Below are 24,837 nucleotides of genomic sequence, written 5' to 3'. Positions count from 1 at the left end.
AACTTTATAGCATGAATGTGGCCGTTAGTTTTAACAGCATGAAAAACAAGCTTTGTACAATTCTGAATGGATTATATAGAGGGACCACAGAAACCGCACAACGAGCACTCACTTTATAATTACCAAAAAGCTGTCACTCATCTTCTAGATCTTTAGCAGCCCATAATAAAGCCTAATAATAATTTACACAAGTAATACAAAAGTCCCGACATGGAGCTAATAAATAGAGTGGAAAGATATATAGAAATATAAAATGGCCGCTCAAAAAAGTGGAAACGTTCTAACGTTCATTTTTAGCTGAAATTAGCTTTACATGAGCAAAGTCAATCAAGCAGTCATGTCAACAATGTCCTGTGCTTAGCGGTCTTTAGACATGGGGCAGGTCGTTTAAAGTTTAAAGAGACATGACAACTAGCCCATAAACAACTTAATATAAATTATTGTAAATAATTAATTCATGAAATTTACCATATCCATTGCATGAAGTTGATCACATTTGTTGTTATCATTTTTACTCAAAAATATCTGAGGAACTTAGACTTTGGGGGTCCCTCAGATATTTTTAAGTTAAACTGATAATGACAAATGTGGTTAAATTCATGCAATGTAAAAGGTAAATTTCGTAATGCCTTATAGGGGTCCCGGATCCCCCAGCCCCCCTTCAATTTAAGCAATGCTTTAGTTTCTGCATGTGACTTTTTTTTCAGAGCGTTTACCGTTCAGTTCCATGCTGTAATTGCATTAGGCTTGAGGTTTGACTGACAGCTCTGAATGCCAAACAGGATAAGAGTTTGACCATCTGTTCTATCACTCTCGCAACACGTGATCTACTTCTCCCTCCTTATTTATTTATTTTAACCCATATATACATGTAAATGCTTGCTTTTAGATTTTCCCTCCTTGCCTTTGGTTCTCTATTGTCTTTCTTTTTTCTTTCTTACCCATAATGATATGTCTTGATGCAAGGTTAATACACTTATAGATACAGTACATTAATAGTGTATATATTGTAGAAACAAACAACTCTATATACTTTTTATTCTAAATTATCCATGGCTTTTTACGGACAACTGTTGAGTCAGAGGTGTCTCTGTACTGTTCTAAGCATTAGTTTGTATCATTGTGTGGGTAACCCAGAAAACCTGCAACCTTTAGCGTCTTAGTAAAGTGTGTCATGAGGGCAGAAGGCTAATGAGATTAGCAATGTGTTATAGGGGAAAGCAGGTTAAAGAGAAAACGCACATCCATTTGTCTACACCAAATAGCTTCTCTTGAATTAAGCTGTAATTTACATGTAATAACTTAACGCTTTTCTTTTAAGCTTTCAAATATGTGAACTTGTTTGGATCCTGAGATGGGGTCTCTGTAGAACAAAAAAGGCATTTCATAATTATTGGGTGTTTTTTTCAATTCTAGGACAGGCTTTTTTCAATCTCTTAAAGGGACAGTTCACCCAAAAATAAACATTCTGTCATCCTTAAGTTAAACATAAACATTAAGTTGTTCCAGACTTGTATGGATGTCATTGTTCTGATGAAAATTTATTTCAGTTGAACACAAGAGAAGATATGTGGAAGAATGTTTGTAACCAAACAGTTCTGGGGCACTATTGAATATAATAGTAAGGAAAATGGTAGCCAATAGTGCCCCAGAACTGTTTGGCTACAGACATTCTTCCAAATATCTTCTCTTGTGTACACCTGAAAGAACCTAATACCTTGGATTAAAAGCGTCTGCCAAATGCATAAATGTAATACAGGTTTGGAACAACCTGAGGGGGAGTAAATGATGTCAGAAGCTTCATTTTTGGGTGAACGATCCCTTTAAATTGATTTGCGAGATTACCAATATTTTTCCCATTGGGTGTATGACCTGTATGACTTTCTTTCTTCTGGTGAATACAAAAGAAGATATTTTGAGAAATATTTCAGTGGTTTTGTGTCCATACATTGAAAGTCAATGGGACCCAATGTTGTTTGGTTATCACTGTTCTTCAAAATGTTTTCGTTTGTTATCTGCAGGAAAGAGAAAGTGATACAAGTTTGGATGACATAAGAATGAATATATATTGAAAGAAATATCAATTTTGCATGTACTTTATATAAGTCATTGTGTCTACCAATAGCAGTGTTACACCATCAGCATTTTAAAGACTTGTACAGTACATGTTTACTAACTTGCCCTGGCTTTGTCTTTCTCCTTTTTGTCATATCCCTCAATTTCTTTCACACTTCAGGAACAAGTGGAGTATGTGTTTCTGGTGATTTTCACCATAGAAACATTCACAAAGATTCTAGCCTACGGCCTGGTAATGCACCCCAGCGCTTACATCCGCAGCGGGTGGAACTTGCTGGATTTTATCATTGTCATTGTCGGGTAGGTGATCTGATTCTTGCATCAAACATGCTTAATATAACACAATGTTAAAGTCAGAGCATGTACTGTATGCACTTGGTTCAATACAAAATAAAAAAATACTTGTGGCTTGTGCCTGGCACAGTCTATTCAGTGTGATAGCCGAAATGGGAGATCACAAACCAGGGGAGGCCCATCACGGTGCAGGTAAACCAGGTGGTCTGGATGTCAAAGCCCTGAGAGCTTTCAGAGTACTACGGCCCCTACGCCTGGTGTCTGGTGTGCCAAGTAAGTGTGTACTCCTAAATGGATATTTATTGCATTGACCGCAAGTCCAATTCCAATGTATAGTTGGTGAATGTAGAGATTGTAATTGTGTCTGTAATGTGTGCAGGTCTGCAGATTGTGTTGAACTCTATCATGAAGGCTATGGTTCCTCTGCTCCACATTGGACTGCTGGTCATGTTTGTCATTATCATTTATGCCATCATTGGATTGGAGCTCTTTATCGGGAGGATGCACAAGACCTGCTATTATGTTGGGACAGGTTAAAAATACACACCCACACTGAACATTGTTTTGTTTTGGTCTCTAGAACTACAGCTTTTAATTACTAAATTTTGCAATTCACCTTAAAATGAATTTTGTCATTGCAGTACTGTTTTTATTATGGTTACTGATCTGTGGTCGCTTTCTTGTGTGAAGAACTAATGTTGGATGATGACCCAACACCGTGTGCTTTTGCGGGTAATGGGCGATTCTGTGTGGGGAATAACACAGTGTGCCAGGGAGGATGGGAGGGGCCTAATGGAGGAATCACCAACTTTGACAACATCTTCTTCGCCATGCTCACTGTGTTCCAGTGCATTACTATGGAGGGCTGGACAGATGTGCTCTACTGGGTACAGAACTATTTTCTCTCTCTGTTATCATTGTAAATGCAATTCATTTAAAATAAGTTGAACTTTTCAATTTCCTACTTCTGTTCTTAATTAAACAGGTTTTTCTACTCTGGCTTTAAAGGGAACCCAGTTTATACTGTAGAGAGGGTTAATACGCTGTAATAGCCTTACACTGCTAGAATTTGTCGTTAGAAACACATAAAATATTTCCTATTTTCTTCTCTCTCTCAATCAATAGCCGATGGATGCTAATATTCACTTGTGCTACAGAATATATATAACCAAACTGCAAGCATCTTATTAATATGTGTATCAGTATATTCTCATAATGTATAAAGTATACGATAATGGTGGATGATGATGTCTTAAATATTCTTAACTTTCTTAAAGACGGTCGTTTAAAGCTATAATTGAATGCATGTTTACCTTGAGCAGACGATTACTGAACATATTCTTCTTTTATGGGAGTCAGGGTGTCTTGTGTCAAGAGGACATACCTCCAGCTACTGTCCCTGTGATTTATATATCTAATATTATGTTTGAGGTCTCATATTTTACTTTTATGTATGGAAAACATGTGTGCTTCACTGTAGCGGTAAGAGAACGGGTTAAGGTTGCAACAATTTGATGTCATGGATTTAGATTCAAAATAAATGGCAGCCTACGAGTAAAAATATTTTTTCAAGGTTTATAAATAACGTGACAGTTACACTGTTGTTTTATTTCAAAGTTTTTAAGTCAATGCCATTGTTAACATATTAAGCCATACACCTCTCTATACCCAATGTTACTTTTAAGATTTCTGTGTGTTAATGACCTCTGTTTTGATGCCGTTTGCATACAACCTTGTTGCATTTGTAGCCAATTTGTGTGACCATTAATGTGTTTATAGATCAAAATGTTTTATGATGGTTAAATTTTTGCTTCTTGATATTGTATGTATTCATTTACATGGGACTGAATGTTAGAATGTGTCTTAAAGAGCATTTCAGGGTTTCTTTAATATCCAATTTAAATGCTGAACCTGCTTAACCACAACCCTTCATTTTTTCCTCTTTCTCTCTTCTGCTATTCTTCCTCTTTCTCTCTTCTACCAGATGAATGATGCCATTGGTTTTGAGCTGCCTTGGGTTTATTTTGTGTCTTTGGTCATTTTTGGGTCCTTCTTTGTCCTCAATCTTGTATTGGGTGTCTTAAGCGGGTGAGAGACTAAAATAATCCATCCCATAACCCTTATTACATGAGTGTATAACTCATGTGTTGATAAAGTGAACAGCTGACCGTATGTTGTCCTCAATATTATAACATGAGTAAATACCAAATAAATAAACAATGAGAATAATTCTTTAATTAAGTCCATATTAATTAAGATGAAAGTGACACAGTTTTTACCATTGAGCATTATAATCGTAGTATTTCAGAGAGCCCTTATATTATATGTAAACATTTAAAGATTTAGCCTGTTAAAAAAATATTATTTTTACGTAACACCGTGTCTAAACCACACGCGATCAGTGTGGACAAAACTGAAAATTATATTGGGTCCTGTTGTCTTTTTGTCGCGTGGTGTTGCTTCACACCGCACCGTATCCAGTGTAAACATGATGTAAGATTGTAACAACATTTTCTGAAGCACTATTTGAAGCCACTAAACAGATGCTATAAAATTGGCCTTTTAAGTTTTAAATACTTTCCTGCAACTCAGAGGTAAGAGCATTGCGTTAACCACGCAAGGTCCTGGGTTCGATTCCAGGGTATTGCACATCCCTAGAAATAAATGTAAAGGATTATGCAATGTAAGTCGCTTTGGATAAAAGTGTCTGCCAAATGCATAAATTGAAATGTAAATTGGAATTACAATTCACCTAATAACCTAAATAGGGTATACAATATTGGTCCTCTGGTTCTTAAACTAGGGTCCCCGTGCGTGCACCAGGAAGGCCATCATTTCATGAAATATAATTTTTCTTATAAATTCTGTGAAATAAAAAATCACAAAATTAAAGACACCATACCAAAAGAACTTTTGTTCCAGTAATGTACAGTTTAATATGTTTTTAATTTAATTAATAAGGTCTACAGGGTTTCCTGAAAGTCACAGACAAAAAAAGCATCGCTGTACAGACCGACATTCTAATGTGTGTGTCTTATACAAATGACAGTGAGTTCTCAAAAGAAAGAGAAAAGGCGGTGTGCCGTGGTGAGCTGCAGGAAGCCCAGGAGAAACAACAGATGGAGGAGGACATGATTGGCTATATGGACTGGCTCATTGAAGCAGAAGACATGGACGAGGATGGAAATAAACGTAATGAACACACCCACAGCCAAGGATTACTTGTGATTAGTTTCTTTTCACTGAACAGAGAACAGTTATTCAAACGGGTTTACTTTTGTCTCTTGGGTAAATGGCAGGTGCTGTGGTGGCCAAGAAAAAGATGATGAAGAAATATGGCTGGTATAAGCACAGTGAAGATGGAGGTGTGGGACAGTTAGATTTCCATGTGCATTCACTGCATCATATATTGAAGTGTTTTGGAAAAACACTCTTTGGGTAATATTTGTATTGGTTCTTACAGAATCAGATTCAGACTCGGAGTTTGAAGCCTTTTTGGACGATGACAATGGCTGCTGTGCTTCCATAATGCAAGTAGAAAAATGTTTTGTTGTTTAAAATATAATTATTGTCAATATTATTGAACTTTGATTAAATCAGAACTCTCTTATTCCTCTCAGGGCACGGCTGATGGCTATAAGTTTCTGGTAAGTGTTTATTTATCTTTTTCAAATACTCTTTTTTTAAACTTTAGAGACCTCTTAAACTCTGCCAACCCACAGACCAATATGGGTCCAATAGTGCATCATCAAATCTAAGCTGGGGAGCACAAATTAGACTTTCATGTGACCCTGAATGTGATAACCCAGCAAAAGTCATTTTTGTGTGATTTTCTGTTTTCTACATAAAGTCATCCTACATGGGGTAAAAAATTTTTTGTGAACATTTCATTTTGATATCTTTATTGACTGAGTACGGCCATGTCAAAGATTTGTTTCATTATGGTCTCAGAAAATCATGTTTCCGATGTAAAACAAGCTTATTTCTAAAACACACTCGAACGATAATTTTCTTGCATATATATAACATTGATGCTGAGATTCTCTGGTTTTTAGTGATATATAACATATTTATGAGGAAATGAGGAAATCTTTTGTAAAATAGGTCTATTTATTGTTCTGCGCATTTACAAAAAATCATAGAAACATTGAAACAAATAATACAAAAGCTTAACGGTAGCAACAAAACCAGTTAAATTCACAAGAATAATTTTTATAATTTTATTAGTTATATAAAATAAAAATATATAAATTTCCCCCTCAGAGTCGTCAAGAGCAGGTTCTGTTCATCATCTTCTGCTCCTCTCACTTCTGCCAGTTCAGAATACTTACGTGCAGCTATTTCACTCATAGCAAGACCACAGTCCTATCTACTTGAATAAGGGTGTACAGATTTGTCTAAAATCGCTGGCAAAAGTCAGTTTTCTGGTGATAAATTAAACCTGACTTCAATTATAGCACACGTTTTGTTTCCGAAGTTTAAACTGCGCTAGAAATCCCCTTTAAAATGCCGCTTCTGCTCCTTCGAATCACGAGAGCCCCGTCTCACCATTTTCAAACTTTATTTATATAATGTTGCTGTTAGAGTGAGGGCAGTGTTGGCCTGCTCACCGGGAGACTGCATTCATTCATTTATTTATTTAATTAGAAATTAGATATTATTTATTAGAATGATCTTACTCGTTGTATAAATACCATGCACTGTGCTGTGTTTTAACTTTTCTGTTTTTCCTGTTTGCCCCTGTAAAGCTGCTTTGAAACAATACACATTGTGAAAAGCGCTAAATAAATAAACTTGAATTGAATTGATATGGTGTGGGTGGGACATCTCACACACACACACACACACACACACACACACTCTAGGTGGGGAACTAATCACGACAGACCGGGTCAGCTTTACCAATCAGAGCTTTTCGGAAAGAGGGACTTTATATAGACCGGAAGAAATCCAGTCCTTTAGTGAGAAGAGTGACAGCGGTGAACAATAGACTTGAAATTTGTAAAATATGAACATACATTGTTACACACTCAAAAAGCATAACCAAAGCCTCAAAAGACGCATCTTGTTTGGCAGTGTTATGCCAACGTTCAAGAACCAAATTAATAAATGAAGTTTATTCTGAAATTCAAACGTATTCTTTAGGATTTGAGAGCAGTTTGTAACATTGTTGAGATTTCTTCTGAGGCAATATCCACATGAAATATCTGAGAAACTTGTCCATTTGAAAGACTACTCAAATTGCTTTACATTTAAAATGTCGGGCGATATATCATTAATATTTCAGGGCCACACACACTACATGTTACACATGTTATAGGATACTATTTCAAGAGGGGTAATATTGGGGCAGGATCTGTTTTGCTCAACTGCCAGTATTCTACCCTCTTCAAACTTATGCATGGATGCAAATATAGTCAAAAACATGTTAAGTTCAATGGATGTATACAAACAATTAAATAGACATGGTAAAATTTCAATGCCACGTGCACTACATGTTACAAATGACGGAATAATATATTCAAGCATTTGGCAGATCGCTTTTACCTCAAGCAAATTACATTCCGTTTATACATGTCTTATATCATTATGTGTGTTCCCTGGGATCAAACCCACAACCTTTGCATTGCTTGCTCAAATTCAACCAACTGAGCTACTTAGCTACAGCAACACATGTTTCAAGGGGGATATATAGGGGCAGGATCTGTTTTGCCTAACTGCCAGGATTCTACCCCCTCAAACTTCTGCATAGTGGCACATATAGTCAAAAACAACTGGTTTGATGCATGCACACAAGCAACACTCTATGTCTCATGGAGAATTTCTTCATATTTACATTGACTCCTTAAAATTTAATGGCCCCACACATTCCCTGTTATACATGATAGGAAAATATTTTAGGGAGGTAATATTGGAGTGGGATCTGTTTCGCCCAAATTACAGGATTCTACCTCCTTAATTTTGCATTAATGCACATACAGTCAAAAACAACTAGTTTGATGCAACACTATGTGTCTCTTAAAGTAGTAAATAACAATAGCATAGCGCTTCTATGGGCTTTGTTTTAAAGCCTAACAAAGTTTATAAATGACCCACAGGCCATTTAACACAAAAGTCTTTATGAAGAACATCTATATTGAACATTAAACTAATTTATTTGCAAAGAGAAAAAATCCAGTATTTGTCCCATCTGTAAACCTCATGTTGCAATCGTGATTCTGATTTTTTCTTTTTCTCATAGCGAGCAGCTGTACCACTTGAATCTGGTCATCAGGAAGAACTGCCGTGTTGCCGTCAAATCAAGCAATTTCTATTGGCTGGTCCTGCTGCTTGTGTTTCTTAACACTGCCGCCAGCGCTTCTGAACACTACGACCAGCCTCAGTGGCTCACTGACATACAGGGTGAGTGTTAGCAAACACTTCCCTTGAATGACACGAATTGATCCCTCCTCAAACATGTTCTCTTTAATGCCCCCAGAACGAGCAAATAAGATCTTACTGGCTCTCTTCACACTGGAGATGCTGATGAAGATCTACAGCTTCGGCTTTCAGATCTACTTCATGGCGCTCTTCAACCGTTTCGACTGCTTTGTGGTGTGCGGTGGGATTCTAGAGACGGTATTGGTGGAGATGGAGGTTATCCCGCCCATTGGGATCTCAGTGCTGCGCTGCGTTCGGCTGCTCCGGATTTTCAAAGTCACACGGTGATTCTGACACCCAGGGCCCAGTTTACTAAACAGCCGTAACACTTGACCAAGATCAATATTTTAATACAAAACCCCTCGCTCTAATTTCATCTAATGTAGCTTTTTATTGGTATTGGCGTCTATTGAAGGGATTATTTATTAATTATTATTTTATTATATTAATTTACTTGCTGGTTTTGTTGACTTGTCTCTGTTAGACACTGGGCTGCTCTCTCAGACCTGGTGGGCTCTTTGCTGAACTCTATGAAGGCCATCTGTTCCCTATTGCTTCTGCTCTTTCTCTTCCTCATCATCTTTGCTCTGCTGGGCATGCAGCTGTTCGGCGGGAAGTTTAATTTTGACGAGACCCAAATGAAAAGAAGCACCTTTGACACTTTTCCATCTGCTCTACTCACCTGTTTTCAGGTGACCAATGAAACAATATGTAGTCATTTTCATAAGGCTTATGTGGATTACTAAGCATAACAAACTTTTGACTTTATTTGACATTTCATTTTACTTTACATATTTTGAATAACAACAGGCACGATTAAATAGTAGAGATGCACTAATAGCACTCTTCTAAAATAATATCTAAAATAACATGCAATAATACTTTTTCTTTACAGTGCTGAATTAGAAGAGAAACGCTAACAATGTCAGAATGTAACAGTGTTTTTTGCAACTTTTTATTAGATATGTTTTTTGTTTTACTAGATATTCTGTGTTTTTGTATAGGGGAGGATTTTAGGTCAAAAAGAACATTAACATAATATATATATATACAGGAATAATACAATATAATAACTATATAATAACTTTATATATTAATATCATTTAAAAAAAGTTTTTTCCTGGGAGCAGTCAATCCTTAAGCAACCTATACTAAATAATATTGATTGGTAATATGTACTGAAGAAATGTGAGAGTCAGTTAATTCACATTTACATTATGTGATGATGATTATTCACACGATTCTCTGTGTTTTACTGTAGATTCTAACAGGGGAGGACTGGAACTCTGTCATGTATGATGGCATAATGGCATATGGTGGACCTGTGTTTCCCAATATGATCGTCTGTATTTACTTTGTCATTCTTTTCGTCTGTGGTAACTGTATCCTTTTTATTATAAAGTATGTATAGAATAAACACAGTGTAAGATCTGTGTTTTCATATCTGTTGACATTTGGAGTTCTCTTATTCTCTTGTATTTGGAGTCTCATGTTTGACATTTGACTCTGACATCCAGACATCTTGTTAAATGTCTTCTTGGCTATTGCTGTGGATAACTTAGCCGGAGATGGTGGAAAAAAGAAAAAAGAGTAGGTCTCACACCCCCACACACACCTTCAATAAACAGAAGAAGATTGTGTGAATCTGTGTTGTTATGGTCTAAAAATCAATCCAGATGTTCTGTTTTAAAGAGAGAAAAAAGACGAAGAGGAGGAATGGGAAGATGATGAAGAACGAGAGGAAGATGATGCTGGAGTAAGAATACTACAAAGTTTTGTTTTGTGGTGTTAAAAGGTTGCATTAGCAATATAAACAAAAACACTTATGCAAAATACGGTTAGGTGTGTGTGAATATTAAATAAATTTGATCCCAAATTTTTATCAGTTTTACTGGTAGTCCACTGTATGATTTTGGGGTTTAATATGTCATAGCTGACTTTATCCTATATATATATAAAAAATAATAAGAAAATATTTTTTGTATTGACAGTGTATATTTGAACGAGAAATAATAGGGGTCGGACAGTGAAAAGCAAGTTGCAATGTAACAAGCTAATATTATTTATCCCACCTTTTTAGTGACGTCAGAACTAATTTTTTGTCAGTGCCGTGGAAAATTAGTACGTTTAAATAATGTTCTGATGATCCATGCACAGCAAAACCAACAACATTTATTAAGGACGGAAAGATATTATGTTGTTTGTTCATGCCACGAATTGGTAGGATCAATGTATTAGCTGTTGGTTGTAATTTATTTACAATCTTGTTGAGGTTCTCGATAGTTTTTCTTAGAGTTTCTTCTACATTTGTTTCTTGTTCCTGATACGTTCAGAATGACGGGGATGATTGGGAGGAGAATGAAGAATTGAGAGCAATTGAAGGGCTTGAGGGTAAGTTTACTTTAAGGTTCACTTTAGATTCAAATAAATGACACATGTCCATGAATTTATTTCATTACTTTTCATTACTTATCTTCTTTATAGGTATAGGCACACCCATGAAAGTCGAAAGTTTTCAACCCAAGGAGAAAATTGTTCCTATACCTGACGGAAGTTCCTTTTTCATCCTTGGAAAAAAAAACTGGTACTTCCTTTTCAATATTTTTCAATGACCTAGTCATCGATGATGGTTGTCATTAATGCTTATTTTTATCTTTGACATTCCTAATGTTAACTTAGTCTCAGAGTCGCCTGCCATAACCTCATTCATCATCATTACTTCACCAACATCATCCTCGTCTTCATCATATTTAGTAGTTTTTCATTGGCTGCTGAAGATCCAATCAAAACTCACTCAGTCAGGAACGTTGTAAGTTATTGAACCTCTAGAGTAGAGGACCGTAGGGCCAGTCTGTGTGTAGATCTTATAGCCTTTCCATTGTAACACAAAGAACATGACTTGAATGAGGTGCATCCTGTACTCCCTTTGCTGCTAGATAAGATTACTTAAGAGCGGTGAGGTATAAGTTCACAAACCTCAGTCTTACCCTGTTCCCTATAGGGTCCTAGACCTAGAGAATATGGATAGGTGGGTGATTCGCACATAAAAATGTCATTTAACCCCAAAATCAGTATCAAAGAAATTATATTTTGTTGAAGGAATTTCCTAATTTAAGTATAATTATGATGAAGCATCTCCTTTATTCTCATTATTGTAATAGTGTAGGTACATTATATTACTGTGTTGCTCAGAATTTTTTTTTTTTCATGGCATCTATTTTGGTAAAAAAATATTTTTACTTTAGAGTAGGCTACTAAGATTTGGGACAAATATCACAATGTCAAAATCATTAAGGCCTCATTTTCTTGGGGCAAAATATAGTTTCTTTTCATTTCGAGGTGTACAAGTAACATGAGCCGAGTCAATATTCCTGAGACATTGACTCTTCATTCCTGTCTGTCCTATGACAGATGCTGGGTTATGCTGATTATGTCTTTACCACTGTCTTCACTATTGAGATCATGTTGAAGGTAAACCATTGTTCATCCTGTACAGATTAAGATTCTTTTTTTTCTCATCACACTGAGTTTTGAAACTTGTATATGATTGAACTTGGAACACAAACTTTGGAAGTTAATGGGTGCCAGTGTTGTCTCGTTGCCAATATTCTCCAAAATATCTTATTTTGTGTTCCCCAGAAGAAATAGGCATACAGATTTGAAATAATACAAGGGTGTGAACATGATGAAAGCATGTACGCTTTTTTGTGCATTCGCCTGAATTCATTAATTTATTGCATGAAATTGCATAACTATGAAAGTGTATGAATGTGTTTCAGATGACCGTGTATGGAGCGTTTCTTCATCAAGGTTCCTTTTGCAGGAATGCCTTTAACCTTCTGGACCTTCTGGTTGTCAGCGTCTCTCTTACTTCCTTCTTCTTGCAGTGAGTATCCCTTCCTCACCCAACTTGATTTAAATATCCATTATTTGTTTATTTATCATTTCCTCTCATTTTATAACTCAGTTCGAGTGCCATTTCAGTGGTGAAGATTCTGAGAGTGCTGAGGGTACTCAGGCCTCTTCGAGCTATCAACAGGGCAAAAGGTCTAAAGGTACCTCCCTTACTATTCCACAATGCATTTCTCTGTGTCTACCCTGACTTCACGAGCCATTCAGCATTTGCATATCTGCTTAGACTATGCTAGTCAAGCAGGGATACTTATGTAACATCCCATAATATGTATCCACTATCCGTTATATTCAGACATATATGTTGTTCGTTTGTGTCTTCAGAGTGTGATTCAGTGTGTGTTTGTGGCCATCCGCACCATCGGCAACATCCTCATCGTCACCACTCTCCTGCAGTTCATGTTCGCCTGCATCGGTGTGCAGCTGTTTAAGGTACTTTAAGACAATATTTATTTTAATTGACCTGTTTACTTTACTAATACATCAGTGAACATTATTCCAAAATAAGATTCATTCCCAAAAAAAAATTTTTTTATGGGAAACTGACTGTATAACACCGTGTCTACACCGGATGCGGCGCGATTCGACTAGAGACAATAGAACTAATTAGAACCCACTAGAATTTTTATATTTGTCCACACTGGACGTCTATTGTAGACACGGTGTAAGACAATGACTGCAGATTTGAAATGGCACCATTTGAGTCTCATCCTGCTTCCTACAGGGCCGGTTCTACAGATGCACCGATGAGGCAAAACACACACCTGATGAGTGCAAGTATGCTGTTTGACTGCCATCTCATGTTGTAAGAATGACACCCTCTTAATGTGCTGTGATCTGAGACCTGTATGTGTGTGATTTCAGGGGCACGTTTGTTGTGTTTAAGGATGGTGATATGAACCATCCAATGGTCAGAGAGAGAGTTTGGGAAAACAGTGACTTTAATTTTGACAACGTGCTGATGGGCATGCTTGCTCTCTTCACCGTCTCTACTTTTGAAGGCTGGCCACAGTAAGTGGGAAATCTATACATAGTACAATTAATACAGTTTGTATATATGGTGAGATATAACAATGACTTTAAGAAGTTTGTTGACAGTAACAGGGTTGACAGTTTAACAGTTTATTTGGCGTTATTGAGCTAAAGGTAGTGAGACTTCAAGGTGCTTTATAAAAAAATAATTAATGTTCTTTTTTGCAATTTATGCATATTTTGCAAATGAATGCTCACATTTGTTTAAGACAGGAAAATACAAAAGGGTTGACACATTCATACCCCTCCTGACATGAAAAAGTTCACCTTTTGAAATGATGATAACGCTGGAAAAATACTTTGGTAACAGAGTTGACACAACCTATGGACACAATTTTTTATAATAACTTAAATTAAAATGTATAAATGCTTAGTTTAAATAAAAATATATAGTATACTTGCCAATACATAAACACATCGTAATAGCAAGGAGCAGACATCATTTCCATTTTTATATTTACCCTTAGTAACTGCTAACCTCGTAATTTTATTTTTTTTAAACTGTTAATTACACAAATTCAATATTAATTGGCTAGTGTTAACTTAATTTTGGTTTTGTATTTCACAGACTTTTGTACAAATCCATTGATGCGAATGCCATAAACAGAGGGCCCATCTACAACTACCGTGTAGAGATTTCCATCTTCTTTATCATCTACATCATCATCATTGCCTTCTTCATGATGAACATCTTTGTGGGTTTTGTCATCATCACTTTTCGTGAACAAGGAGAGGCCGAGTTCAAAAACTGTGAACTAAACAAAAACCAGGTCAGTCTGAATTGTAAACAGGTTATTTTTGCTAGATTTGTGTTCAACAGTCTCATGCACTTTATTTGTAACACTATATTTCCATTGTTTTAGCGAGACCCATGGTCTGTTTCATGGTATCTCTCTCTTCTCACAGAGGCAGTGTGTGTATTACGCATTAAAAGCTCAGCCAATAAAGATTTACATACCCAAAAACCCTTCTCAGCTCAAATTCTGGAAGATCATCAATTCATCTCAGTTTGAGTACATCATGTTTGTGCTCATTCTGCTAAACACGCTCACACTGGCTGTGCAGGTAGGCAAACACACATATACTCAATTTAAAGGGCCGTTAACCCCTAAAATCTAATTATTTACTCAAATTGTTCTAAATTCCAAGACAGGAAATATTTTTATTTTATGTAACACAAAATAAGAAATGATCATTTATTGTAAATTAATATCACTAACATGTCATGCCTGAATATGCAAAAGTGGCAACCAGATGTAAAAGTTAGCCAAAAAATGGCAACACTCGTCTTTAAGTCAAAATTTTCTGTTTATAAATTATACGTTTTTTTGTGTAAACTAAACACCTTTCGTTCGCTAATGTACTTTTATTTTCCTGACCTCACAGCACTATGAGCAGTCAAAGCTCTTTAACTTTGTGATGGACATCCTGAACATGATCTTCACCACACTCTTCACCATCGAGATGATCATCAAACTTCTCGCTCTGAGACCTTACGTGAGACCTGCCTCACACGTTCACTTCACATTGCATTAGATTGATAGATTTGATATTGTCCTATTTCTATCTCTCTCTCTCTTTCTTGCATGCTCTTTGCTTTGGGTCACACAGCACTACTTTATAGACGCCTGGAACTCTTTTGATGCAATGATAGTGGTGGGAAGTTTGGTGGACATCATGATCGCGGAGTTCAGTGTATGTAACCATTTTGTCTAGATTCTCATGCATTCTCGTGTTTACATTAAATCACATTTCAAGTATCCAAATCCCGAAAATTAGGATCTTACCTTATGTAACCCAATACACACCCATTGTAATCACCAATCTATCAATAACGTCTTGTTTCACCTCTTCCTGGATTACCTAATTCTCGGTGTGCATGTGGAACATTGTGTCACTCTCAGGGTGGAGGAGGACATGGTGAGGTGAGAATATGAGGATCTAATGGCTGGTTAAGTCCCTGCTTTATGTATTTTTCATTTGATCTATTAATATCATTTTGAAAAAAAATTAAAAATAAATTCATTAAATATGAATTCTATATACATATATTGCTCTGTTTATCTCTTCTACACATTAAAGGGGAAAGAAGGAGAGGGCGCCAAAGTGTCCATCACTTTCTTCCGTCTTTTCCGAGTGATGCGACTGGTGAAGCTGCTCAGTAAAGGTGAGGGCATTCGAACCCTCCTTTGGACATTCATCAAATCTCTACAGGTATGAAAAACCGTCACCAAACCTTCAGAAAAATAACTTTGATTGATTCATTTACATCTTGCGGTCTGCCCTCAGGCTTTGCCATACGTCGGTCTGCTCATCGCTATGATCTTCTTCATTTATGGTGTCATTGGGATGCAGGTGAGTTTGTCTTGTGTTCTTTTGAAGTTAAATAGTTGTTCAAACTTCGGGCACATTGAAAGCTCTTTGTTTTGTTTCCAGACATTTGGGAAGATAGCCATAGATGACAACACTGAGCTCAATAGGAACAACAACTTTCAAACCTTTTTCATGGCTGTGCTGCTGCTCTTCAGGTCAGTGTGCATCAGCATTTGCTGTTCGGATGATTTTTACCAAATTATTCCTGGTGAAAATTTTTTTTTTGGTTCATTTGTTTCAAGATGTGCAACAGGGGAGCAATGGCAAGAGATCATGCTGGCGGCGCTGCCGGGTCGCCGGTGCGACCCCGAGTCTGACTTTGAGCCGGGAGAAGAGTACAGCTGTGGCAGCAATCTGGCATACCTCTATTTCATCAGTTTCTTCGCGCTCTGTGCTTTCTTGGTTGGCAATACAGCATGCAAAGGACAACATTGATACTAACTGATATTTGGCAGCAAATCTTTCATATCTTTTTCTGTGTGTGTGACAGATCATTAACTTGTTCATCGCTGTCATCATGGATAACTTTGAGTATCTTACCAGAGACTGGACCGTGCTGGGCACACATCACCTGGATGAGTTTAAAAGAGTCTGGTCTGACTATGACCCAGAGGCCACGTAAGCAAACATTAACGCCAGCAAAGTCCGTTTACGGAAGTTGTGCCAGTTGGCAGCCATGTTTGCAACGCCTCTGGGCAGTTAATAGCAAGTCCACAGTCCTATCTACTTGAATGGGGGAAGGCAGATATTTTTTAAGTTGCTGGCAAAAATCACAGTTAAACAGCATTTGTCCTATCAATAATTAAACCTGCCATGAACTGTTTCATAACTTGGGTTTGCTAAGCTTGCGTTGCTCTTAACATCACATCACGCACAGGCTGGCAAGCATCTCACGAGAGCCCACGCTCCAAAGAACTGAAGTCAACATTGATTGCTGATTGGCTTGTTTCACTGGAAGGCGGGACTTTCTTCGCTAGAACAGACATATTGAGGGTTGCATTACTCCCCATTCATAGTAATGGCAGTGGCGCATCTTGTTAATATTAATATCTTGAGACCAGTATAACACTTATATTCTTTGTGTATGCAGTGTGCAGTGGTTATTTAACTGGGGGCCCAAGTTGGGTCCATGGGGGCCACAGTTTTTGTGGCATTTTATGAAATTTAGAAATGTTTCATAAATGTTGCGAAATCAAACATCAGAAAATAATACCACCAACCAAAAGAATTAATGTTTCAGCATTGTATAGTTCAATATGTCTTTGGTTTGATTAAAATTCTATGTTTAAGATCATCAGTATTTATTTGCGGGGGCCACAACGCAATGCGACCCACCACAAGGGGAGCCATACAACAAAAAAGTTTGAGAACCCCTGGTGTAGTGTATTATTGTATCTGTCTGTATTTATATATGACAAATTCCATTCCAGGGGAAGGATTAAACATCTAGATGTAGTCACTATGTTACGCAGAATTCAGCCCCCCCTTGGCTTTGGAAAACTCTGTCCTCATCGGGTAGCCTGTAGGGTGAGTATGACTATTATTATTGCTTAAACGAATAAATTCCTTTTTCAATAATTCGATTTCAATATTAAACTCTAAAATCTTTTCTGTCTCTCCCTCTGTCTCTGCAGAGGCTGGTCTCTATGAATGTGCCTCTTTATCCCGACGGCACCGTGACTTTTAATGCCACCTTGTTTGCTCTCGTCAGAACTTCACTCAAGATCAAAACTGATGGTTAATCCACTGCGCACACGCACAGAGCATACACACATTCATAATCCAGACTCTTATTCATGTCCATTCAACCATGTGTCATATTTTGGATGGTAATGTGTTAATCTTCATATGCAAGAGTATAATTGAGATAGTAGACTCTGTAGGGCGCGTGCATCTTATGAATCCACCTATAGAAGATCTTAAATATAGAAAGTTATTTGAACTTTTGTTCACCACAGGACCAATCGACCAGCAGAATGAGGAGCTCAGAGCCATTATTAAGAAGATCTGGAAACGCACTAAACCCAAACTACTGGAAGAAGTTATTCCTCCCCCTTCAGGTAGAGAAAATACTGTAAAGAGAATCAAATCGCATAGATAAAAAAAAATTCCAGTAAAGGGATATTTCACCCAAAAAGGAAAATTCTGTCATTGATAACTCACCCTCAGATTGTTCCAAATGTCTATGCATTTCTTTGTTCTGCTAAACACAAGATGAGATCTGTATGGTTACTGACATCTGTTTGGTTACTGACATTCTTCCAAATATCTTCCTTTGTGTTCAGCAGAACAAAAAAAATTACACAGGTTTGGAACAATCTGAGTAAATGATGACAGAATTTTCATCTTTGGGTGAACTTTCCCTTTAAAGATTTAAATTGACTACATTTGTGGCATTATAATGATCACCAAACTTGTTCATAAAAAAGCAAACTAACAAGATTACAGTGATGTCTGAGAATTTATTATGATTTTCTACTGACTTTCTATATTTATATTTCTGTATTATTTTATTTTCTATCTTTATACATGGTAAAATGTGTTAAAGGGGGATAAAATGATCTAATTACTCTTTAGTTGATGAAAACAAAATGAAGTTTCATTAAGAAAACAGAAGGAGCGTTTGCTAAACTTCCACAAATGATAAAATCTGAATATGTAAATATCTTATGTTAGATGACGTAAATTTTGCCAGCCAGTAACATACCGAATTTCTTATATTGTCATTAGATGTTTCTTTTTCAAGATTAATATTTGAAAATTTCTTCTTTTATGGATTGGTTTTGGGTCCCTCTGTGTTTCAGGGAATGAGGTGACTGCTGGAAAATTCTATGCCAGTTTCCTGATTCAAGATTACTTTAAAAAGTTTCGTAAGCGAAAGGAGAAAGAGAGAAAGAAGAAAGGCAAAGACAAGTCAGCTTCTCTTCAGGTAAAGACCTATGAAAATTAATGAATGAGCACTGACCTGTGAGCAGTTACACCTATGAATCCCAGCAATCTTGTTTGCTCCAGGCTGGGTTAAGAACACTACAGGATTTGGCCCCGGAGATGCGTCTGGCGATGGCAATGGAGGAAGAGGAAGGGCTGGAGGGGGAGATGACGGAGGAGGAAGAGTTCTTCAGGGTGAGAACACCTGATATCCAACTATTCTTTCCACAACTGTTGATATTTATACAGCAATACTGCAGGAATAGTGAAAGAAATGAATTGTAGTCAATCACATTTAATTAAACTGGATTTAATGGAATATTTCGAGCTAAATAAAAGTCAAATCTACTTTTGGAAAGAAGATGTGGGTGGCTTTTGAATACCATGAAACTGTTTTAATGCACAAATCATGACCAAACCTTACTGTTGTATAAGGATATTATTATTAGTACTTCTGTTAATTCTGTTTCTCTCAACAAACACAGAGTGACAGTGTCTTCAGCGACGCTCCTCCCACACCGACCATGTCCACGCCCAGAGGCACCCCTCTGCCCTCCGATCTTGACGAGACCACAGTGAGCATTGAGATTCATCCTAAAACAGCCAGCGGAGACTTTACTCTGGAGGAGGCCCTGGTGGACTCCCGTCCCGTCTCAGCAATGTCGCATATTGATGTGATAGTTGAACAGCCTCAGAGGTTATCTCCCCTGCCCAACAGGTGGGCTTCCAGTCACAACAAACTCAACACATTGTGGATACTGAATGCCAAACCAAGGCAAGAAATACACAAAGATACGATAGCAAAGGAGGCTGGTATCATTAGACGCTTGAACCGGCTTGATTTGCTTGAAATCTGGTCCGAAAGCTCCGGAAGCCGTTTTAAGTTATGTTGATCAAGCACATACAGTATCTTCAATTTGGTTCCAAAATGAGATAAAATTTTCAAAAATAGCGTTTTTAATTATGTCATCGTATTTTTATTGTGTTTTATTGTGTTACTTTGTTTTATTTTTTTCAGTAATTATGGCCTAATTCAAAACAAACCAACTGCAGTTTGATTGATATTAATTGGAATGCACAATAAAAAACATGATTTTTTAAACATTTTTAAAAACATAGTTATCTCATTTTGAAATTAAACTCTTAATATAATCACTTAAAGACTCATTTTTTACTCCAACAATTCAGTTTTATGTCAAATAAAAATTATGTAAACATTTCTATTCCTAAAAATGTTTATAGTTACAATTATAGGGAGCTGCTATGCTTGCCAGGCTACAATTCATGCTGTTATGCTTTCTATTCAGCGCTTTGTTGAATATGTCAAACAGACTCTTGTCTCAATTTGTTCTCTGCTTCTTTATCTAGGAACGAGACAGCTACTAACTATATTTCTCCTCCATCTCCGGATGGAGGGACGCTAAATGGAGTGGGAGGAGTTACAGGAGGAGGTGGACCCAAGGGAGCTGGGGATGGTGGGGAGACTGCACATACTGCACAGCAAAGCATCAAGCAGGACATGAGTGCTACATCATATGGAAGGTGAGGAGGGCTGTCAATCAAACAGCAGTGATTGACTGATGAGGTTTGACCTGTCTTTAGACACAATAATTGACTGTATGAAATTAACATAGTGTTTGGAGGCTATTACATGAACAGACGATGGAAATCCGTTAAATTTTTTACTGAAACTCCATCAAATCCCCCCATTTCCAGTCTTGGATATGTGAGAACATTTATAACCATATGTATTGATGTTTAAACAGCGAGTGGCATCCTGTGGTTCCTACAGCCCATACTCTTAATGGCACCAGTGCAAGTGTTTCCCCTGTACAGCCGAATAACATCAACAACATCAACTACCAAGATGCCGGTGGCTTTAATGGAAATGGTTACTCTGGTAATGGTAACAATGGGAATGGTGTTAATGGGACCGGTTATCCTAATAACCGTTACTCAAATGGTTACTGCAGCAATGGATACAGTGCTAATGGATACAACAGCAATGAATACAACGGGAATGGTTTTGCAGCACAGCGACGCATGCTTCCACAGACTCCTTTAGGTAAATCTATTTGTATCTTACATTCATCTTACATTAGGGTTGACACGGTACCATCAAAAAACGTACGTTACAAAAATCAGTTCAAAAATCTTACGATAATAAATCTACTGAAGTATCATGATACCAAGTAGCAAGGGTGTAACTTTGGTCTGAGTAGTGGGGGAACACAAAATGGGGGACAATGTTTTTTATTTAAATCCTATCACAAATTTAAAATACCTATCTTTTGCGTTGTTTTTGATTGTTTAAATTGATTAAACCATGAAACCAAAAGTTGTTTTTATTGTATAGCAAAAGTCAATGTTCACGAAGGGGGGAAGTGCGAGCATTGACTGAAAAACGGAGAAACATGGCTTTTAAACCTGAATCTGCGGTCAGAAGGACACGTGCAGGGTTACTTTCTAAAATGCTTAACGAGGTTTAATGTACCTAAACAACAACTAAGGAGGCCCACATTTCTGTCAAGCTTTTTCATGAACACTTGCATCTACACAGGCAGAGTCTTTGTGTCCTGCTCGGTACTAGTAGCCTACTTCTCCGTGACGATGACGGCTTGTGGTTAAAAAATCTAACAAATTTGAAAGTGAGGGAGACACGAACGGGATTTTGAAAAGCCCCCCTGTCCCCAGTGGAAATTACGCCCCTGCCAAGCAGTATCATGGTGTTATGCCTTGTTTATAATTGAAATCTACAAAATAAACCAAGTTTCCTTAATACACAGATCTAAATTATACATTTGGGATTTATAACCTATAATAATTGGATAAATTCCAGTAAATACTCTTGTATATTTAATATTTACTATGGTAAGACACAAAAACACTAGAACAGTTTTCACATGGGAACTTATACAAATGTTTTCAATTCCTTTAAACACCAATGTTTATAAAGGGATGTTAGGCTTACTTTAAATTTGAAACTTAAACCACCAGTAGAGTGCGGCAATTTCACCGAAGTCAATGAATCATTCAACCGTTTTGTTTTATGAATTTGTTTGATTTATTCTAGAATGAAGTGAATGTGTGTGGATACATGACTCAATGAATCATTATCTTGTTCAAAACTCGGCTTCATGAATGTTAATGCACATGTGCAACATTACTTATGGTATTATGATATTACCGTTTAAAAAATATAGCGGCATTGCGAGTGGTTCTAAGTTTTTGCATCGCAATGCGACTGTAGCATCGGTATAACATCCAACCTTGCGTGTAACACTTAACAAACATGTTTTTTTTAACTTGACACATTTTTTCCCCTGTATTTACTCGCTTTGTATTTAATGTATTTATTTCTCCATTAAGGCCGAAGGCCAAACTTTAACATACAGTGTTTAAGGAGACAAGGAAGTAATGAGGATCTTCCCATCCCAGGCACCTACCACCAAAACTCGACACCCTGCAGAGGACGCACACAGGTAGCTCATGTTCCTATAGCTCAATTGATAAAATAAGAGAATAAGTCACTAAATTCAAGTTTGCAAATAATGTGACTCTTCTGCAATAAAGAATAGACGGAATACTGCTGTGACTGTTTACTCACCTACTCTCATAGACACACAGCAATTATGACTCACGACGAAGCAGCATTTCATCGGTGTTGTCTTCAGCCTCCTGGGCCAACAACCAGCCCAGGCGGGGTCGTCTCCTGTATACCCCCCTTATTCTGGTGGACGAGACGGGGGGCACTCAGACTATGTGGGGCGACACCAATGGAAGCGCCACCCTGCCAGCGTTGGCCCGCCCTGGGTGGCTTTCAAATGGATCAGCAGGCGTGGCCCAGCAGAATCGGGCGTACACTACACTCAGAGTTCCTCAACAACACAGTCTGGGCTACATGGAGCGAGGGAGTGCAGACAGCCTTGTGGAGTCGGTAAATACCAATTTTTTGCTTATGAAGTACTTCACTCAAAAATTAAAATTCTGTCATCATTTACGAGTTTCGATTTATTCCAAATATGTATAAATGTCTTTGCGCTGATGAACACAGAGAAATATATATGGAAGAATGCTTATAACCAAACAGATCTTTCCCCCCATTGACTCCCGTAGTAGGAAAAGTTTCTCTATCATTTTTTTTTGCTCTGTTGAACACAAAAGAGGACATTTTGACGAATTTAGGACAGCAAATAGTTCTGGGGCACGTTTGACTACCATTGTCAATGGGGTGAAAAACTCTGTCTGGTTATAAGCATTCTTCCAAATATCTTTCTCTGTGTTCATCAGGACAAAGAAATGTATACAGGTTTGGAACAACTGGTGAAGTATATGTTTGGAAGGTGGGTAAATGATGATAGAATTTTCATTTTTGGGTTATGTATCCCTTAATGTGATAGTGTTAAGCGTGGTATATTGATTCAATACTTAAATTATACTTTTGTTAAATATATTATATAATTTCCATTGTTTAAAACCACAAACTGGCTGTCTTTAGCAATGTTATTTTATCTCATAGATCCTTATATCTGAAGGTTTGGGTCTCTATGCCAAAGACCCCAAATTTGTTGACTTTGCGAAACGTGAAATCGCGGATGCCTGTCACATGACCATAGATGAAATGGAAAGCGCTGCATCTGACCTGCTGACTCGAGGAGAGACAGGGCAGCCAATCAGACGCTTGGAGGAGGATCTGTCTGATGAGATGAATTGTGTTATTTCTGACTTTATGACTTGACTCAATATTTTTTTATTGTGAAAGTTTTGAAAAATGTAAGACAATTGTCAGTGTATTTGTGTTGAATGTATTGTTATGCATGACAACTTCAATTCATACACATATTCATCATTATAGTTTCACATCTGTTTGATGTAATTATATATTATGGTTTATTTATATTTATATTTATATTGTTTATTTCCCACAAGGCAAATTAGGGTTAATGGAGGACTAAATTCCAGCATTGTATTCAGAAGCAACTGTAGCTTATAAGTGTGGAGATTGAAAAACTTAAACATAAAAAGCAACAAAATATAGTTGAGGCAAATCTATGGGAGTACATTTTCTATTTCTATATTGCATAAAGCAAGAGATCCCAGTTTTGGAGGGAACAGGCCCTTCGACTGTCAATAATCTCAGACCTGATATCTTTCAGAGATCAATAAATAGATTTATCATAGATGTATGTGCTGCTTGCTAGAGCTTCGACATTTTGTGTGTACTGTATAGGGACACAAAGTGACTAGATCTTTTTATTAAAAAATATTTTTGTTCAGGTGAAGTCATATGCAGTAAATCTAAGATAGCATGAAAGTGAGTGAACAATTCAAGACAGTTATAGGTGAAAAGGAACATCATCACTTACATGTTAAACACAACAACACCAAATGTATTGAAATTCCTGGGATCTCTACCACATTAGTTATTCCAAAAGGGTGGGGAGGGATGTCTTTAACAAGTGGGAACGAATCTTGTTGCATTCTCCCTCATATCGAGCCTGTGGATATACTATGAAGTAATTTCAGCCTTTAAGTGCACATAGAGCATTGTATGCTTAGAACAAATATATCCTAGCTGTCCTTCCAAAACCTCAGATCTCCAGATTCGCTGTTTTTCAGGAAATTGTTAAATACTTCTTAAATGTTTACACACCATGTTGTCAAAGTTGTTCAACAAAAAGGCTGATTAATAAAAATTATTCATGGCAAAAAATGGAAATCACAGATCAAGGTTTTAGGACAGCAGCGATAGCCAAATGGTCACGTATCGGCTGGATATGGTCTCCGGTGTACCAACACACC

General features: G+C 37.2%; 1 protein-coding gene across 1 annotated transcript in view; it reads left to right on the top strand.

The window, feature by feature from the left end:
• The window catches only part of cacna1fa (calcium channel, voltage-dependent, L type, alpha 1F subunit a), a 29,632-nt gene extending 4,914 nt beyond the window's left edge, over positions 1 to 24,718 (top strand). Inside the window, 45 exon segments of the mRNA XM_056730015.1 lie at positions 2,237 to 2,376; positions 2,501 to 2,643; positions 2,750 to 2,902; positions 3,061 to 3,257; positions 4,355 to 4,458; positions 5,420 to 5,562; positions 5,670 to 5,735; positions 5,834 to 5,900; positions 5,991 to 6,017; positions 8,612 to 8,772; positions 8,849 to 9,074; positions 9,275 to 9,482; positions 10,052 to 10,172; positions 10,308 to 10,380; positions 10,483 to 10,546; positions 11,124 to 11,181; positions 11,275 to 11,374; positions 11,470 to 11,599; positions 12,202 to 12,261; positions 12,570 to 12,676; positions 12,758 to 12,845; positions 13,027 to 13,134; positions 13,427 to 13,479; positions 13,567 to 13,713; positions 14,303 to 14,504; positions 14,641 to 14,799; positions 15,121 to 15,231; positions 15,346 to 15,429; positions 15,639 to 15,659; positions 15,817 to 15,948; positions 16,024 to 16,089; positions 16,171 to 16,262; positions 16,350 to 16,509; positions 16,598 to 16,725; positions 17,538 to 17,634; positions 17,742 to 17,844; positions 18,066 to 18,167; positions 18,912 to 19,036; positions 19,120 to 19,230; positions 19,521 to 19,753; positions 20,404 to 20,577; positions 20,802 to 21,100; positions 22,405 to 22,517; positions 22,655 to 22,972; positions 23,555 to 24,718. Of these exon segments, the coding sequence (XP_056585993.1) occupies positions 2,237 to 2,376; positions 2,501 to 2,643; positions 2,750 to 2,902; positions 3,061 to 3,257; positions 4,355 to 4,458; positions 5,420 to 5,562; positions 5,670 to 5,735; positions 5,834 to 5,900; positions 5,991 to 6,017; positions 8,612 to 8,772; positions 8,849 to 9,074; positions 9,275 to 9,482; positions 10,052 to 10,172; positions 10,308 to 10,380; positions 10,483 to 10,546; positions 11,124 to 11,181; positions 11,275 to 11,374; positions 11,470 to 11,599; positions 12,202 to 12,261; positions 12,570 to 12,676; positions 12,758 to 12,845; positions 13,027 to 13,134; positions 13,427 to 13,479; positions 13,567 to 13,713; positions 14,303 to 14,504; positions 14,641 to 14,799; positions 15,121 to 15,231; positions 15,346 to 15,429; positions 15,639 to 15,659; positions 15,817 to 15,948; positions 16,024 to 16,089; positions 16,171 to 16,262; positions 16,350 to 16,509; positions 16,598 to 16,725; positions 17,538 to 17,634; positions 17,742 to 17,844; positions 18,066 to 18,167; positions 18,912 to 19,036; positions 19,120 to 19,230; positions 19,521 to 19,753; positions 20,404 to 20,577; positions 20,802 to 21,100; positions 22,405 to 22,517; positions 22,655 to 22,972; positions 23,555 to 23,773 (5,793 nt within the window). The 3' untranslated portion in view covers positions 23,774 to 24,718.
• The last annotated feature ends 119 nt before the right edge of the window (positions 24,719 to 24,837 follow it).

The sequence above is a fragment of the Triplophysa dalaica genome, chromosome 18 (assembly GCF_015846415.1).
Source record: "Triplophysa dalaica isolate WHDGS20190420 chromosome 18, ASM1584641v1, whole genome shotgun sequence".
Taxonomy (NCBI): domain Eukaryota; kingdom Metazoa; phylum Chordata; class Actinopteri; order Cypriniformes; family Nemacheilidae; genus Triplophysa; species Triplophysa dalaica.
Note: the sequence above shows the minus strand (reverse complement) of the source record. Positions and strands in the feature narration are given on the sequence as shown.